At 43.5% G+C, this 16,200-nt stretch overlaps 1 protein-coding gene across 3 annotated transcripts in view; it reads left to right on the forward strand.

Moving 5' to 3' along the window:
• Window positions 1–16,200, forward strand: part of ARHGAP39 (Rho GTPase activating protein 39) — a 116,512-nt gene that overhangs the window by 87,105 nt on the left and 13,207 nt on the right. For all 3 annotated transcript variants that reach the window (XM_059868372.1, XM_059868364.1, XM_059868375.1), the window contains exons 4-6: window positions 1,073–2,474; window positions 7,894–8,455; window positions 12,826–12,918. In XM_059868372.1, coding sequence (XP_059724355.1) covers window positions 1,073–2,474; window positions 7,894–8,455; window positions 12,826–12,918 — 2,057 coding nt within the window. The remainder of the gene's footprint in view (window positions 1–1,072; window positions 2,475–7,893; window positions 8,456–12,825; window positions 12,919–16,200) is intronic.

The raw sequence follows: 16,200 nt of genomic DNA on the forward strand, positions 1-16,200 counted from the left end.
GGTGGGAAGGGGCTTGGAGCAACCTGGGGTAGTGGAAGGTGAACCAGGAACCAGATGAGCTTTAAGCCCAAACCATTCCATGAATCCATGATTTTGTGGTCGTGGATGGAATTTTGAGGGTCTGGAAGGGCTCCATGAGGGGCTGAGATCCATCAAACAGGGGTGGAGAAACCCAAACTCATCCAGGTTTTCCGACAGCAAGAAGTTGGCAGGAGGCTCAAGTCCCCAGGAGCTCCAAAGCTGCTTCCAAAGGTGGAAAAGGAAGGAATAAATTGTTCCCAAATCCCTTGGAGCGAGGACAAAGTCGTGGACAAACAAGGAGAGACTGCGGAGCCTCCTGCAGGGAATTGTTTCTGGCTTTTTGTGGGAATTTTTCCTTCAAAACTCAGCGACTGAACTCACTCCACCTTTTCCTGGGGGACAGAAGGGACAAATGGCTGGGAATAAACGAGAACTGGGAGAGCAGACGGTGCCTCCGGCATCTTCTGTTCCAGCGTGGGATTGGTGACAGGATGTGCTTCCCTGTGCCTTGGGAACAGCAAATTCCAGCTCGGGTCCCTCCTGTGAGCCGGGCAGCTCCATAAAATCCATCTTTGCTCTTCCTCCTGAGTGTCCCAAGGGTTTGGAACAGGGAGAGAGGAGATGAAAATCCACAGGGCCAGGGAAGAATTCCTCACGGGAGAATTTCTTCCCAATATCCAATCCCAAGGGCAGGGACGCCTTCCACTACCCCAGGTTGCTCCAAGCCCTGTCCAACCTGGCCTTGGACACTTCCAGGGATGGAGCAGCCACAGCTCCTCTGGGAATTCCATTCCAGAGCCTCACCACCTCACAGCCGAGAATTCCTTCCCGTTATCCCATCCAGCCCTCTGGAAGTGAGAAGCCATTCCCTGTGTCCTGTCCCTCCATGCCTTGTCCAAGATCCCACCCCATCCAATCCCTCCCATCTCCATCTCTCAGGTGCTTGGGAATATCCATCCTCCAGGCTCTGCGGTGATTTGGGAGGTTTGGGACCAACAATCCCAAATTTTAGTGGAATTCTGACCCCTCACCGTGATGTTTCTCCCCGCAGGACCTCATCCCTCCGATGGAACGCCGGCACCAAGGAGCGGATGCTGATCAAGGTGACGGATCGGGAGCCCAGCTTCCTCCTCCACCAAGGCAACGGCTACGCCCCGGAAAACCAACCGGGCTCCCGCTCCCGCCGGCCCTCGGGCGGCCAACAGTCGCCCAACCTCCAAACCTTCTCCTCGGACGCCGACAACTCCGTCTTCTTCCCGGAGAGGAAGCAGTCGCCCTTCCTGAAGAGGGCCGAGCACGTGGGCAGCTGCTCGCCGCTGCTGGGCCGGGGCGATTCCTTCTGCTCGCCTCTCCAAGCCCAGCACCGCAAACATTCCAGCGAATCCCAGCCCTCGTCGCCCCGCTACGCCTACGAGCCCCCGCTCTACGAGGAGCCCCCCATGGAATACCAGGCTCCCATCTACGACGAGCCGCCCGTGGACATGCAGTACGAAGCCAGCGGCAGCTACAAGGCCGGGTCGCCGCAGAAATCGCCCATCCGGAAGCCTCACCCTTTCCTCCAGTCGCCCAAGCAAGGCTCCAACTCGCCCTACCAGCAGTTGGTGCTCACCAAGCAGAAGTGTCCCGACCGCTTCATGAGCCTGGAATACAGCCCGGCCGGCAAGGAATACGTCCGGCAGTTGGTCTACGTGGAGCAGTCGGGCTCCAGCCCCAAGATGAAGACGGGCCTGAGGCACAAATATTCCCCCAACCCCATCGGCGGCTCCTACTCGCTGCAGCACAGCCCCTGCCTGGTGCGGGACCAACGCCTGGAGATCAAATCGGGTGACTACAGCAGCATGGAGGGACCCGACTTCTGCCCCGGCCCCACGGGGGCCCAGGTGGCCCAGGGCGAGGACTCCATGTCCTGGTCCAGCCAGCAGGACACCTTGTCCTCCACCGGTTACTCACCCTCCACCAGGAAGAGGAAAAGCCGGAAGCCTTCGGCGAACCACGACGCCAACGCCTCCTCCACGGACGGCTCGGGGGAGCGGGAGGCGTTGGGCGAGCTGGGTGAGGAGCGAGCCACGCCGGGGCCCAACAGGTCGCCGATGAACCGGACGGAGAGCAAGGCGGCCGAGGCGGAGGCGGTGCGGGGCTTCCCGGAGCCGTTCCTGGCGCAGGCGCGCCTGGCGTGGGAAGCGCAGCAGGCCCACTACCACATGAAGCAGCGGAGCAGCTGGGATTCCCAAAAGGACGGTTCAGGCTACGAGAGCGACGGAGCCCTCCCGCTGCCCATGCCGGGCCCGGTGGTGCGAGCCTTCAGCGAGGACGAGGCGTTGGCGCAGCAGGAGAACAAGCACTGGAAGAGGAACACCTTCGAGAAGCTGGGCTTCCCCCAGATCCTGCTGGAGAAGAGCGTCTCCGTGCAGACCAACCTGGCCTCCCCCGAGCCATACCTGCATCCATCTCAGGTAACGCCCTCGGGTTTGGGGGTCTTCACCACGTGGTTGATCCTGGTTGAAGGTCCTTCTCCTCCAGTGTAGATCCAGTGGGATGGTCCCTGGGGTGATCCTATCCCGGGATTGGGCACGGGCATCTCTGTGCCATGGTGGCCTCAGCTCTGTGCTGTGGCTTCTCCTGCCTCGGTGTGGGGCAGGTCCTGGATCCACGCAGCTCCCAGGAGGTTCCTGAGTGCCCATCCCTGGCTGATCCCTCAGGGAAATTGGTCCTTGCCTCAAAGCTGGTCCTTACCAAGGTGGTCCTTTAAAGTCAGTCACCTTACCAAGGTGGTACCTCAAAGATTTTGGTCCTTGGTAAGGTGGTCCCTGAAAGTTGGTCCTTGCCAAGGTGGTCCCTTAAAGTTGGTCCTTAGCAAGGTGGTCCCTCAAAGAAGTTTGTCCTAGCCAAGGTGGTCCTTAGCAAGGTGGTCCCTCAAAGAAGTTGGTCTTTACCGAGGTGGTCCCTCAAAATTGGTCCTTAGCAAGGTGGTCCCTCAAAGATTTTGGTCACTGGCAAGGTGGTCCCTGAAAGTTGGTCCTTGTCAAGGTGGTCCCTCAAAGATTTTGGTCCTTGCCAAAGTGGTCCTTCAAAGATGTTGGTCCTTGCCAAGGTGGTCCCTCAAAGAAGTTGGTCCTTGCCAAGGTGGTCCCTCAAAGAAGTTGGTCTTTGGCAAGGTGGTCCCTCAAAGATGTTGGTCCTTGCCAAAGTGGTCCCTCAAACAGCTTGGTCCTTGCCAAGGTGGTCCTTCAGAGTTGGTCCTTAGCAAGGTGGTCCCTCAAAGAGGTTGGTCGTTCGCAAAGTGGTCCCTCAAAACCTTGGGATGAAAGAGCCACCAGTTTTCCAGAATTTGTTTCCCAGGGTTGTGCACTGCCTGTTCCCTCACTGGAGATCTCTCCAGCCCCATCTCCCATTCCAGAGGAGTCACTGAGGCTCTGACCTGGAATTGCTGGAGCTGTTGCCTCCCATGTGCCCAGATTCCGTCCCATCAGATGTTTCTCTGGTTTTTGGATATCCTCCATCAGCTTCTGGATGTCCTTCATCAGTCCCTTCCCCTCCAGGGAAAGGCTGTCAGGGCTTCCAAAAAACAGCTGATGACGCCACCTGGAAAACTCTCTGGAAGATGGAATTTGATGTCAGCAGGAAGGAGACCCTGGACGTGGACCCGGGAAACAGCAAATCATCTGGAAAATTCCTTTGTTGTCCATGGAAATGTGTAATGAAGTTGGTGGAGCTTTGCATCCAAAGGCAGCAGAAGAAGATTCCTGAAGCACAAGGACTCCGTGCTGCACGAGGAGGTCCAAACCCAAAACTGGAGAGCTCCAGATCCGCTTTGGATCTTCACGCCAGGAGAAAAAGCTGCCACCATTGGTGATCCCACACCTTCTTCTCAGAGGTTGGGATGTGGTGGGAATCTTCTCCACTCCTGAGAGGTTTCTGTCCTGGTGGTCCCATCTGTAATCCTTGACCTCAGGGACACCAGGGTGGGACACTGGCACCGGTTTCCCAGAGAAGCTGTGGCTGCCCCATCCCTGGAAGTGTCCAAGGCCAGGCTGGACAGAACTTGGAGCAACCTCGGATCGTGGAAGGTGTCCCTGGCCATTGGAACAGGATGATCTTGAAGGTCCCTTCCAACCCAACCCTTTCCATGGTCATGGCTGTGGTTGTCACCAGTGGAGTGTCCCCACAGGGAGGTGCATCCCAGCCCCATCCATGTGGCTCCTTGAGGATTCCCTAATTCCTGAGGTGGCTCCATGGTCACCCCGTGGGACAGGCAGGAGGTCACGGCCATTTGCAGCTGACACCCGATGGTTTATCCCCTTCTCGTAGGCCACGGCATCCCCCAAGTTCATTTAGGTGCTAATTAGAGCTAATTAGGGCTGAAGTTAATTTCCTATTGGCTCTGGCAGCAGTGGATCCATCACATTTCCCTTCTGGTGTCACTCCCTGGCCTGACCACGCTCTCCTTGGCTGGAGAAGGTTGATGTCCTCAACCAATGTGGTCCTTTCCTTCTCCCCGAGTGTTCTTCGTGGCTCTGGTCCAGCCCATGGAGCGGTTTTGGGAAGAGCCACGTCCCCAGCAGCTGCCGAGTGAGAGACCTTCGAGCATCTCCTGCACCACCCAGGAAACCCCATGGGCCTTCCACTGACCAGGTTGGAGGGCACAGAAGGACCTTTGGGGTGAAGTGGCCTCCACAGGGACAGCAGGGCTGGGTCCCTTGAGGGATGAAGGGTCCCCATCCCATGTCCCTGCCATCATCACCATGGCCAAGATGGGAGTGAAGTGATGTCCATGGAAAGATCTCGACATTGGATCAGGACGAGTTGCTGAGAGACAAGAAACTCGACTTGTTTGAAGAAGCAGAAGCTCAGTCACCTGCCAGCAGCTCTGGTGGCTCTCTGGGTGGCTTCCTTGTCCCCTCCTGGATTTTCCACCTCTTGGGTCTTTCCACCTTCCGTTCCTCACCTGAAGCCCAACCCCGAGTCCGTGGCAGTGCTGGAGTCACCTTGCCCACAGACTCTGCTCAGGGCCACCAACACAGCTCCTCCACACGAGGTGGGGACAGCGGTGTCACCTCTGGAGGTTTGGCATGTCCTTCCCTGCCATGGGTCACGTCCCCAGGGCCCCCAAGCCCAGGTGGTGCTGGCCTGGATGTTGCAGAAGAGATGATGAAGCCACCTTGGCTGGCTGCAGGACCACAGAATCGTCCAATTGTCCATCCCAGTTGTCCCTTGTTGGCCTCCTCCAGGCTGGTCACCAGCTCTTGGGGTGTCCCTCCACCTCCTGGGGTGACATCCACAAGCTGTGCTGGTTCCAGGAGGAGGAGGACACTGGTCCACAGGGGTCCTCTGGGTCCTTCCCAGCTGGCTGCTCTGCAGAGGTCAAATCTGAGCATCTCCTGTCCCTCAGGACGTTCAGAAGGACCATCCATGTTGCTCACGGCTTGGAGGAGCCACCAGCCTCCTTCTGTGGCCGCTGAAGAACCACCCTGGAAGGCGATTTTGGGTAGAGGGGGTTTCCTGGGGAGCTGTTAAGGATGGCTGTGTCCCCAGTGTCCCCAAAGGAAGGGTGGGACCCAAAGCCACTCTCCCTTTGTTTTCCCCACCTTGCCACCAACTCCTTCTGTCCAAGTGTGGAGAGAGCCCAGCCTGTCACCCGTCCCCACCCGTCCCCTCCCTCCCTCCTGATGCCAATCGGTGCCACAGCCCCCCTGGGCTGCTGGCACTGGGTCAGCTCCACCTGGCCATGATGGCATCGAGGAGAAGCTCCTTGGGGAGGACGAGGCTTATGGGAAGACCTCTGAATGCTGCAACGGTTGGTTGGTTGGTTGGTTGGTTGGTTGGTTGGTTGGTTGGTTGACTGATTGATTGGTTTGTCATATCAATTCATTGGTGGGTTGGTTGGTTGGTTGGTTGGTTGGTTGGTTGGTTGGTTGGTTGGTTGATTGGTTGGTTGGTTGGTTGGTTGGTTGGTTGACTGATTGGTTTGTCATATCAATTCATTGGTGGGTTGGTTGGTTGGTTGGTTGGTTGGTTGGTTGATTGGTTGGTTGGTTGATTGGTTGGTTGGTTGGTTGGTTGGTCGGTTGGTTGGTTGGTTGGTCGGTTGGTTGGTTGGTTGACTGATTGATTGGTTTGTCATATCAATTCATTGGTGGGTTGGTTGGTTGGTTGGTTGGTTGGTTGGTTGGTTGGTTGGTTGGTTGGTTGGTTGGTTTCTCTATTGGTTTCTGCACTTGTCACTTGGTTGATTGATCAGCTTGTTGGCTGATTTATTGTTTGGATGATTGATGGGTTGATTGATTGATGTTTATTTGGTGGTTGGTTGGTTCATTGTTTGATTTATTGGTTCATTCGTTTGTTGGCTGGTCAGTTGGTTTGTTGGTTAGTTGACTGTTTGATTGGTTGGTTGGTTTGTTTGATCAGTTCATTGGTTGGTTGGTTCAACCATTCATGCATTGGTTGGTTGGTCGGTTGGTTTCTCCACTGGTCAGTTGGTTGATTGGTTGGTTGATCGGTTTTTTGGTTTTTTTGTTGGACGACTGGTTGGTTGGTTGGTTGATTGATTAATGGATTGGCTGGTTGGTTGATTGATTGGTTGCTTTGTTGTTAGGTTGATTGATTGGTTTGTTGGCAGATTTATTGGTTGGTTGATTGACTGATTAATGGATTGGCTGGTTGGTTGGTTTTGATTGGTTGGTTCATTGTTTGATTGATTGATCAGTTTGTTGGTTGCTTGGTTGATTGATTGTTTTATTGGCTGATTGGTTGGTTGGTTCATTGGGTTTTTCCTCACTTGCTTTATTGGTTGGTTTGTTGGTCTGCTGATTTCTTGGTTGATTGATTCATTGATTGGTTGGTTGGTTGGTTGATCAGTTTGTTGATTGGTTGATTGATTGGTTTACCGGCTGGTTCTTTCATTGATCAGTTTGTTGGTTGGTTTATTGGTTTATTGGTTGGTTGATCCATTTTTTGATCTGTTGGTTGATGGATTGCTTGATTGACTGATTGATTGATTGATTGATAGGTTTGTTGGTTGGTTAATTGCTTGGTTACTTGGTTGCTTGATCCATTTTTTGGTTGGCTGACATTTACTGGTTGATTGGTTGGTTGATTGTTTTGTTGATTGATCATTTGGTTGGTTGGTTCATTGATTGATCTGTTGGTTGGTTGACTGATTGGTTTGTTGGTTGATTGGTTTGTCAATTGATCAGTTGGTTGGTTGATGGATTGGTTTACTGGCTGTTTCATTGGTTGGTTTGTTGGTTGACTAGTTGGTTGGTTGATTGATTGAGCCGTTGGTTGGTTGGTTGGTTAGTTGGTTGACTGATTGGTTTACTGGTTGGTTTGTTGGTTGATTGGCTTCTTGATTGATCTCTTGGTTGGTTGATTGATTGATTGAATGATTGAACCATTGGCTAATTAGTTCATTGTTTTATTGGCTGGTCAGTTTTTTGATCTGTTGCTCAATCAATCAATCAATCAATCAGTCAATCGATGAATCATTCCATCAGCACTCCCATGGTTGATTGGTTTATTGATTGATCTATTGGTTGGTTGATTGATTGATTGATTGAGCCACTGGTTGATTGGTTCATTGGTTTTTTGGCTGGTCGGTTTACTGGTTGGTTTGTTGGTTGGTTGGTTGGTTGGTTAGTTGGTTGATCTATTGGTTGGTTGGTTGGTTGGTTGGTTGGTTGGTTGGTTGGTTGGTTGGTTTATTGATCTATTGGTTGGTTGGATAATTGATTGAGCCACTGGTTGATTGGTTCATTGTTTTATTGGCTAGTCAGTTTTTTGATCTGTTGCTCGATCGATCGATCAACCAATCAATCATTCCATCAGCACTCCCCCTCCCCAGCACCGCTGACCTGTCCCCCCTGTTGTCCCCAGTCCGAGGACCTCGGCGCCTGCGCGCAGTTCGAGAGCAGCCGGCAGACGCGGAACATGATGCCGAGCGCCAGCTGCGTCTTCCCCACCTTCAACCTGCGCAAGCCCTCCTCGGAGACGGACATTGAGAACTGGGCCTCCAAGCACTTCAACAAGCACACCCAAGGGCTCTTCCGCCGCAAGGTCTCCATCGCCAACATGCTGGCCTGGAGCAGCGAATCCATCAAGAAACCCATGATCATGACCAACGACCGCAACGTCAAGAAGGAGGCGTGCGAGATCTTCAAGCTCATCCAGATGTACATGGGCGACCGGCGGGCCAAGACGGACCAGCTCAACGTGGCCTTGGAGATCGCCACCAAAGGTTGGAGCATGCAGGGGCTGCGAGACGAGCTCTACATCCAGCTGTGCCGGCAGACCACCGAGAACTTCCGTTACGAGAGCCTGGCCCGCGGCTGGGAGCTCATGGCCATTTGTTTGGCCTTTTTCCCACCCACTCCCAAATTCCATTCCTACCTTGAAGGATACATTTACCGGCACATGGATCCGGTGAATGACACCAAAGGTAAGTGAGGAACCGCGGCTCGGTGGCTTCTGTGGTTGTCCTCGATGGCCGGGAGTGTTTCCAGGCCAGGTTGGATGGGGATTGGAGCGACCTGGGATAGTGGAAGGTGTCCCTGGATGGTCTTTGTGGTCCCCTCCAGCCCAAACCATTCCATGATTCCACTGATTTGGGTCCTGTCCTCTTGGCTGAGTCTCCTCATGGAAAGGTGGATGAGGAAACTCATCCAGAACATCTCCTGGAGGTGCACCTGTGGCGCCTTTCCCACCCTTCTCCCTCCCAGAATCCAACAGGAACTGAGCTTTGACACCTTTGCTGCGGGATCAGCCTCATCTCTGCTCCTGGAACTCCTCCCATCCCCAGAAGTTCCATCCAACCCAACCTTCAGGGGTCCCTTCCAACCCAAACCATTCCATGACTCCATGTCCCAACCCCCTGATTTGGTTCCTGTCCTCTTGGCTGAGTCTCCTCATGGAAAGGTGGATGAGGAACTCATCCAGAACATCTCCTGGAGGTGCACCTGGTGCTGTGGGGCCTTTCCCACCCTTCTCCTTCCTGGAAATCCAGCAGGAGATCCAAGAGGAAATGAGCTCTGACACCTTTGTGGGCCCAGTGTCACCTCCACTCCTGGAACTTCTCCCATCCCCTGAAGATCCTTCCAACCCAAACCATTCCAGGATTCCATGGTTTCCATCATTCCCACCCCTAGATGTTTCTTCTCGGGTAGCTTTGGATCCAAAATTCCATGGTTTCCATTGTTCCCACCTCCAGATGTTTCTTCTCAAGTAGCTTTGGATCCAGAATTCTGGGATTCCATGGTTTCCATCATTCCCACCCCCAGATGTTTCTTCTCAAGTAGCTTTGGATCCAGAATTCCAGGATTCCGTGGTTTCCATCATTCCCACCCCCAGCTGTTTCCTCCCAAGTAGCTTTGGATCTAGAATTCCACGGTTTCCATCATTCCCACCTCCAGATGTTTCTTCTCAAGTAGCTCTGGATCCAAAATTCCAGGATTCCATGGTTTCCATCATTCCCACCCCCAGATGTTTCTTCTCGAGTAGCTTTGGATCCAGAATTCCAGGATTCCATGGTTTCCATCATTCCCACCCCCAGCTGTTTCCTCCCAAGTAGCTTTGGATCTAGAATTCCATGGTTTCCATCATTCCCACCTCCAGATGTTTCTTCTCAAGTAGCTTTGGATCCAGAATTCCACTATTCCATGGTTTCCATCATTCCCACCCCCAGATGTTTCCTCCCAAGTAGCTTTGGATCCAGAATTCCGGGATTCCATGGTTTCCATCATTTCCACCTCCAGATGTTTCCTCCCAAGGAGCTCTGGATCCAAAATTCCAGGATTCCATGGTTTCCATCATTCCCACCCCCAGATGTTTCTTCTCAAGTAGCTCTGGATCCAGAATTCCAGGATTCCATGGTTTCCATCATTCCCACCCCCAGATGTTTCTTCTCAAGTAGCTCTGGATCCAGAATTCCAGGATTCCATGGTTTCCATCATTCCCACCCCCAGATGTTTCTTCTCAAGTAGCTTTGGATCCAGAATTCCATGGTTTCCATCATTCCCACCTCCAGATGTTTCTTCTCGAGTAGCTTTTGATCCCAAAAAAGTCCCAGTGTTGGGATGGAACCCAGAAGATTCCCATCTCCTGAGGTTTTAGGTCACGGCCCAGAGAAGGAGACAGAAATTTGAGGAATTTGGGGATTTGAGGAGATCCTCTCCAGCCTTGGGCTTGCTTGTTCCCAAATCCTTCCCCGTCCGGACATCCCCACGAGTCGATGCCACCTCCCGGCGGGTCGCGGCCGAGGTGGGATCGGGAATCCCGGAGGATTTGGGATTTTGGATCCCAGATTTCTCCAGGGTTCCGAGGTGTCCTTCAGCTCCTGGAGGGACGTCCGAGGTGGGGGGGACACCAGGAGATGTCCCCACCCCAGGTGGCCACGGAAGGTGGAGAAGACCCCGTGGGACTTCCCGGGAATGTCGCGATGGGTCGGTCCCTCCAGAGGTGTCCAACTCGCTTCCCGCCAAAGCTGAGGCTCCGCCCCCAACTCCCCCGCAGCCAATCAGAGCCCTGCCCTGGGAATTTCCGGATTCCAGCCTCGTTCTGAGTTCGCTGTGATTTTTCCGGGAATTTCCTTCTCTTTGTGTTGATTGGTTCCCTTGTCGACGTTGACTTGTTTTCATTTGCATTTTTGAGTCCATCTCATTTGGTTAAATTTGCATATTCATTGCCATCTAAATCGGGCTTTGATTTCCGCTTTACTTTTATTCCCTTCCTTTTAGTTTCAGCTTTAAATAAATTTTAAATTTAATTTTTTTTTTTCTTTCCTTAATTTCATTTTTGCTCATTAATTCAATTTTTAATTTAGATTTTAATTTATTTCTTATTTATGTTTACTTTAATTTTCGTTATTTTCTATTTTAATTGCTTTCCATTGAATTATTGATTTTCATTAAATTTTTTAATCTTTGTTTACCTAATTTTCTTTGATTTTATTTTTAAATATTTACTTAATTTCCATTTATTTTATGTTAATTATTTTAGTTTAATTTTGTTTATGGATCTTTTATTTTTATATTTTCTTTTTATTTTAATTTTGTAATTTTTTTTTCAATTCAGCACCTTCTTTTCCTTTCCATTTTCTTTGCTCATTTTCCTTTCACTTTTCCTTTTCTTTTAATTTCAATTCTTTATTTTATTTTCATTTTAATGTCCCTTGACATTTAATTTAATTTAATTTTGTTTTTTATTTGAATTCTAATTTCATTTCAATGCTGGCATTTCAATTATTAATTTGAATTCTTTTCAATTTTTCTTTTCATTTTCTTTCGATTCATTATTTTAATTTCATTTTATTGTAATGTTAATTTTTATTAGAATTGAATTTCAAATTTTAATTTCAATCTTTATTTTTAGTTTTATTTTAGGTTTCATTTTCTTTTAAATTTTCATCGAATTTCAAATTTTAATTTCACATTAATTTTTCTTTTCGTGCCCATTCCCATTTTATTTCAAATTTATATTTTTAATTTTAATTTTATTATTCATTTCCATTTCAATTTACTTTTTAATTTCTCTTGCTATGTATTTTTCTATTTTAATTTCAATTATAATTTTAAATTCAATTTATTTTCTGTTTAATTTCAATTTTAATTGATTTTTTAATTTTTAAATTTATTTTTATGTAATTTATACATTTTAATTTTATTTTTTAAATTTTAATTTTACTATTAACTTTAATTTTTTTCAATTTCTATTAATATCTTGTTTTTTAATTTCAATATTAATTTAAAATTTAATTTAATTTTTGATTTATTTCAATTGTAATTGAACTTTTTCAAATTGTACCTTTTTTAAAGTTCAATTTGAATAATCATTTTTATTTTAATTTCAATTATAATTTTAAAATTTAATTTAATTTTTTAAAACTTCAATTTAAATTGAAATTTAAAAAGAAATAATTTCAATTTTAAATTTTTAAATTTTAATTTTTGTTTTAATTTCGATTTTAATTTCAATTCTAATTTTACATTGAATTTTTTGTTTTAATTTTAATTTCAATTTCAATATTAGTTTTTATTTTAATTTTAATTTCTAAAACAATTTAAATGTCATTTAATTTTTGGTTTAATTTCAATTTTAAGTAACTATCTTTTCGCTTTTATTTCAATTAAATTTTTTCAATTTTAATTTCAATTTATTTTTTTTAATTCAAAATTTAATTTCAGTTTCCGTTTTAATTTGGAGTTCATTTCCATTCCCATTTTAATTTGGAGTTAATTTCAGTTTCCCATTTTAATTTGGAGTTCATTTCCGTTTCCATTTTAATTTGGAGTTAATTTCATGCTTCCCATTTTAATTTGGGTTTAATTTCATGTTTTCCATTTTAATTTGGAGTTCATTTCAGTTCCCATTTTAATTTGGATGTTAATTTCATGTTTTCCATTTTAATTTGGAGTTAATTTCTGTTCTCATGTTAATTTGGTTGTTCATTTCTGTTCCCATTTTAATTTGGATGTTAATTTCATGTTTTCCATTTTAATTTGGAGTTCATTTCAGTCCCATGTTAATTTGGAGTTCATTTCATTTCCCATGTTAATTTGGGTTTAATTTTATGTTTCCCATGTTAATTTGGAGTTCATTTCCGTTCCCGTGTTAATTTGGAGTTCATTTTATGTTTCCCATGTTAATGTGGAGTTCATTTCAGTCCCATGTTAATTTGGAGTTCATTTTATGTTTCCCATGTTAATTTGGGTTTAATTTTATGTTTCCCATGTTAATTTGGATGTTCATTTCTGTTCCCATCTCCATCCCCTCCCCGTTCCCCTCCCCCACGGAATCCCCGCTGCTCCGCCCCAGTCTCGCGGCACCTGCGGCACCTCCTGGCCAGGACCAATCAGAAGAAACCCAAATTGCGCAAGAAGCCCAAGGCCCAGAGCCAGGAGAGCCCGGGTAGGGAGGGGCCCGGCTTCCCACAATGCCCTGCGCCACAGCGGGACGGGCCGCTAGCTAATTAACCGGGGTTAATTATTGATTAATTAGGCATTAATAGCCAGCAGATAGACTTGGGGTGGTTTATTTAATAATATTATTCTTATTAATATTAGTAGTATTAGTGTCAGTATTAATATTAACGTTAGTGTTGTTAGTGTTGGTATTAGTATTAATATTATTGTTGCATTAATTGGGGTAATTAATACAGGTGAGATAGAGTTGGGTTCTTAATATTAGTGATAATAGTGTTGGTATTAATAGTAGCATTAGTATAATTAGTATTGGTATTAATATTATTATTGAATTAATTGGGGTAATTAATAGGGGTCAGATAGACTTGGTGTCATTTATTTATTAATATTATTATTATTAATATTAGTGGTATTAGTGTTGGTATTAATATTAGCATTATTATTATTAGTGTTGGTATTAGTATTAATATTGTTATTGCATTAATTGGGGTAATTAATACAGGTGAGATAGAGCTGGGTTCTTAATATTAGTGATAATAGTGTTGGTATTAATAGTAGCATTAGTATAATTAGTATTGGTAATAATATTATTATTGAATTAATTGGGGTAATTAATAGGGGTCAGATAGACTTGGTGTCATTTATTTAATAAGATTATTATTCTTAATATTAGTAGTATTAGTAGAATTAGTGTTGGTATTAACATTAGCATTAGTATTATTAGTATTGGTATTAGTATTGATATTATTATTGCATTAATTGGGGTAATTAATACAGGTGAGATAGAGCTCAGTTCTTAATATTAGTGGTAATAGTGTTGGTATTAACAGCAGTGTTAGTATTATTAGTATTGGTATTAGTATTAATATTATTATTGCATTAATTGGGGTAATTAATAGGGGTCAGATAGACTCGGTGTCATTTATTTATTGATATTATTATTATTAATATTAGTAGTATTAGTGTTGGTATTAATATTACCATTATTATTATTAGTGTTGGTATTAGTATTAATATTATTATTGCATTAATTGGGGTAATTAATACAGGTGAGATAGAGTTGGATTTTTAATATTGGTGGTAATAGTGTTGGTATTAATATTAGTGTTAGTATTATTAGTATTGGTATTAGTATTAATATTATTATTGAATCATTTGGGGTAATTAGTCGGGGTCATATAGACTTATTATCATTTATTTAATATTATTAATAATATTAATATTAGTAGTATTAGTAGCATTAGTGTTGGTATTAATATTAGCATTATTACTATTAGTGTTGGTATTAGTATTAATATTATTATTGCATAAATTGGGGTAATTAATACAGGTGAGATAGAGCTGGGTTCTTAATATTAGTGGTAATAGTGTTGGTATCAATATTAGTGTTAGCATTATTAGTATTGGTATTAGTATTATTATTATTATTGAATTAATTGGGGTAATTAGTAGGGGTCATATAGACTTATTGTCATTTATTTAATATCATTAATAATATTATTAGTAGTAGTATTAGTAGCAGTACTGTTGGTATTACATTAGAATTCGTATTATTAGTATTGGTATTAGTACTAATATTATTATTGCATTAATTGGGGTAATTAATACAGGTGAGATAGAGTTGGGTTCTTAATATTAGTGGTAATAGTGTTGGTATTAATAGTAGTGTTAGTATTATTAGTATTAGTATTAGTATAATTATTATATTAATTGGGATAATTAATACAGGTAAGATAGACTTGTTTTAATTTATGTAATATTATTCTTGTTAATATTAGTGGTATTAGTGTTGGTATTAATATCAGCATTAGTATTAAAATTATTGGTATTATTATTGATATTAATATTGCATTACTTGGGGTAATTAATAGGGGTCAGATAGACTTGGCGTCATTTATTTAATATTATTAATATTAGTAGCATTAGTGTGGGTATTATTATAAGTGTTAGTATTATTAGTATTGGTATTAATAGTAATAATAGTATTCTATTAATTGGGGTAATTAATGGGGTCAGAGAGAGTGGTGCCATTTAGGTAATAATATTATTATTGATATTATAAATATTACTAGTATTAGTGTTGGTATTAATATTAGCAGTGGTATTGTTAATTGGTATTACTATTAACATTATTATTGCATTAATTAGGGAAATTAATAGGAGGCTGATCGAGTTGCTGTAATTTATGTAATATTATTAGTATTATTAGTATTAGTGTTGGCATTCTTATTAGCATATTATTACTATTGGTATTAGTATTAATATTAGGATTGCGTTAATTATGGTAACTAATAGGGTTGAGACAGAGTTGGAGTTGTTTAGCTAATAATTCTATTATTATTTATATTATTAGTGGTATTAGTGTTGGGATTACTATCAGCATTAGTATTATTAGTATTGGTATTAATATTAATATCATTATTGCATTAATTGGGGTAATAGGGTGAGGTACAGTTGTTTAAATTATTGAATATGAATATTATTATTAATATTAGTCTAAATATAATTAGTCTCATAATTAATATTAGTATTGGCAGTATTTTTAGCATTAGCAGCAGAGTTACTATTCATATTAGCATTAATATTATTGCTGCATTAATTGGGGTAATTAATAGGGAGGAGATAGAGTTGGTGTAATTTATGCACTAATATTATTATTAATATTAGTACTCATATAATTAGTGCCAGCATTAATATTAGTGTTGGCATTCCTAGGAGCATTAGTATTAATACTAATATTCTCCTATTAATTGGGGTAATTAATAGGGGTGAGAGAGTTGGTCCAATTAATGTAATATTACTCATATTAGCAGCAATAATATAATTAGTGTTAGTAGTAATATTAGTGTATTAATTGGAGTAATTAGGAGGGGTGAGGCAGAGTTGGGTTAATTTATGTAATAATATTAGTAATAACAGAAGCATTAATATAATTAGTGCCAATATTCATATTAGTATTGGTAGTACTATTAGTATTAGTGTTAATATTAGTCTATTAATTGGGGTAATTATTAGGGGTGAGATAGAGTTGGTGGCATTTATGCAGTAATGACATTATTAATGTTAATATTAGAATTATTAGTATTAATAGTTGTGTATTAGCATTAGTACTATTATATTAATTGGGGTAATTAATAGGGGTGAGATAAAGTTGGTGGAAATTCTGTAGTTATATCATTATTATTGACATTATTAATTGAGTAATTTAGTAATAATTAATAAAGTAATGTTGAATAAATAACTATTATTAGTAGTATTAGTATTATAT

Source organism: Haemorhous mexicanus, chromosome 1, assembly GCF_027477595.1.
Source record: "Haemorhous mexicanus isolate bHaeMex1 chromosome 1, bHaeMex1.pri, whole genome shotgun sequence".
Lineage (NCBI taxonomy): Eukaryota > Metazoa > Chordata > Aves > Passeriformes > Fringillidae > Haemorhous > Haemorhous mexicanus.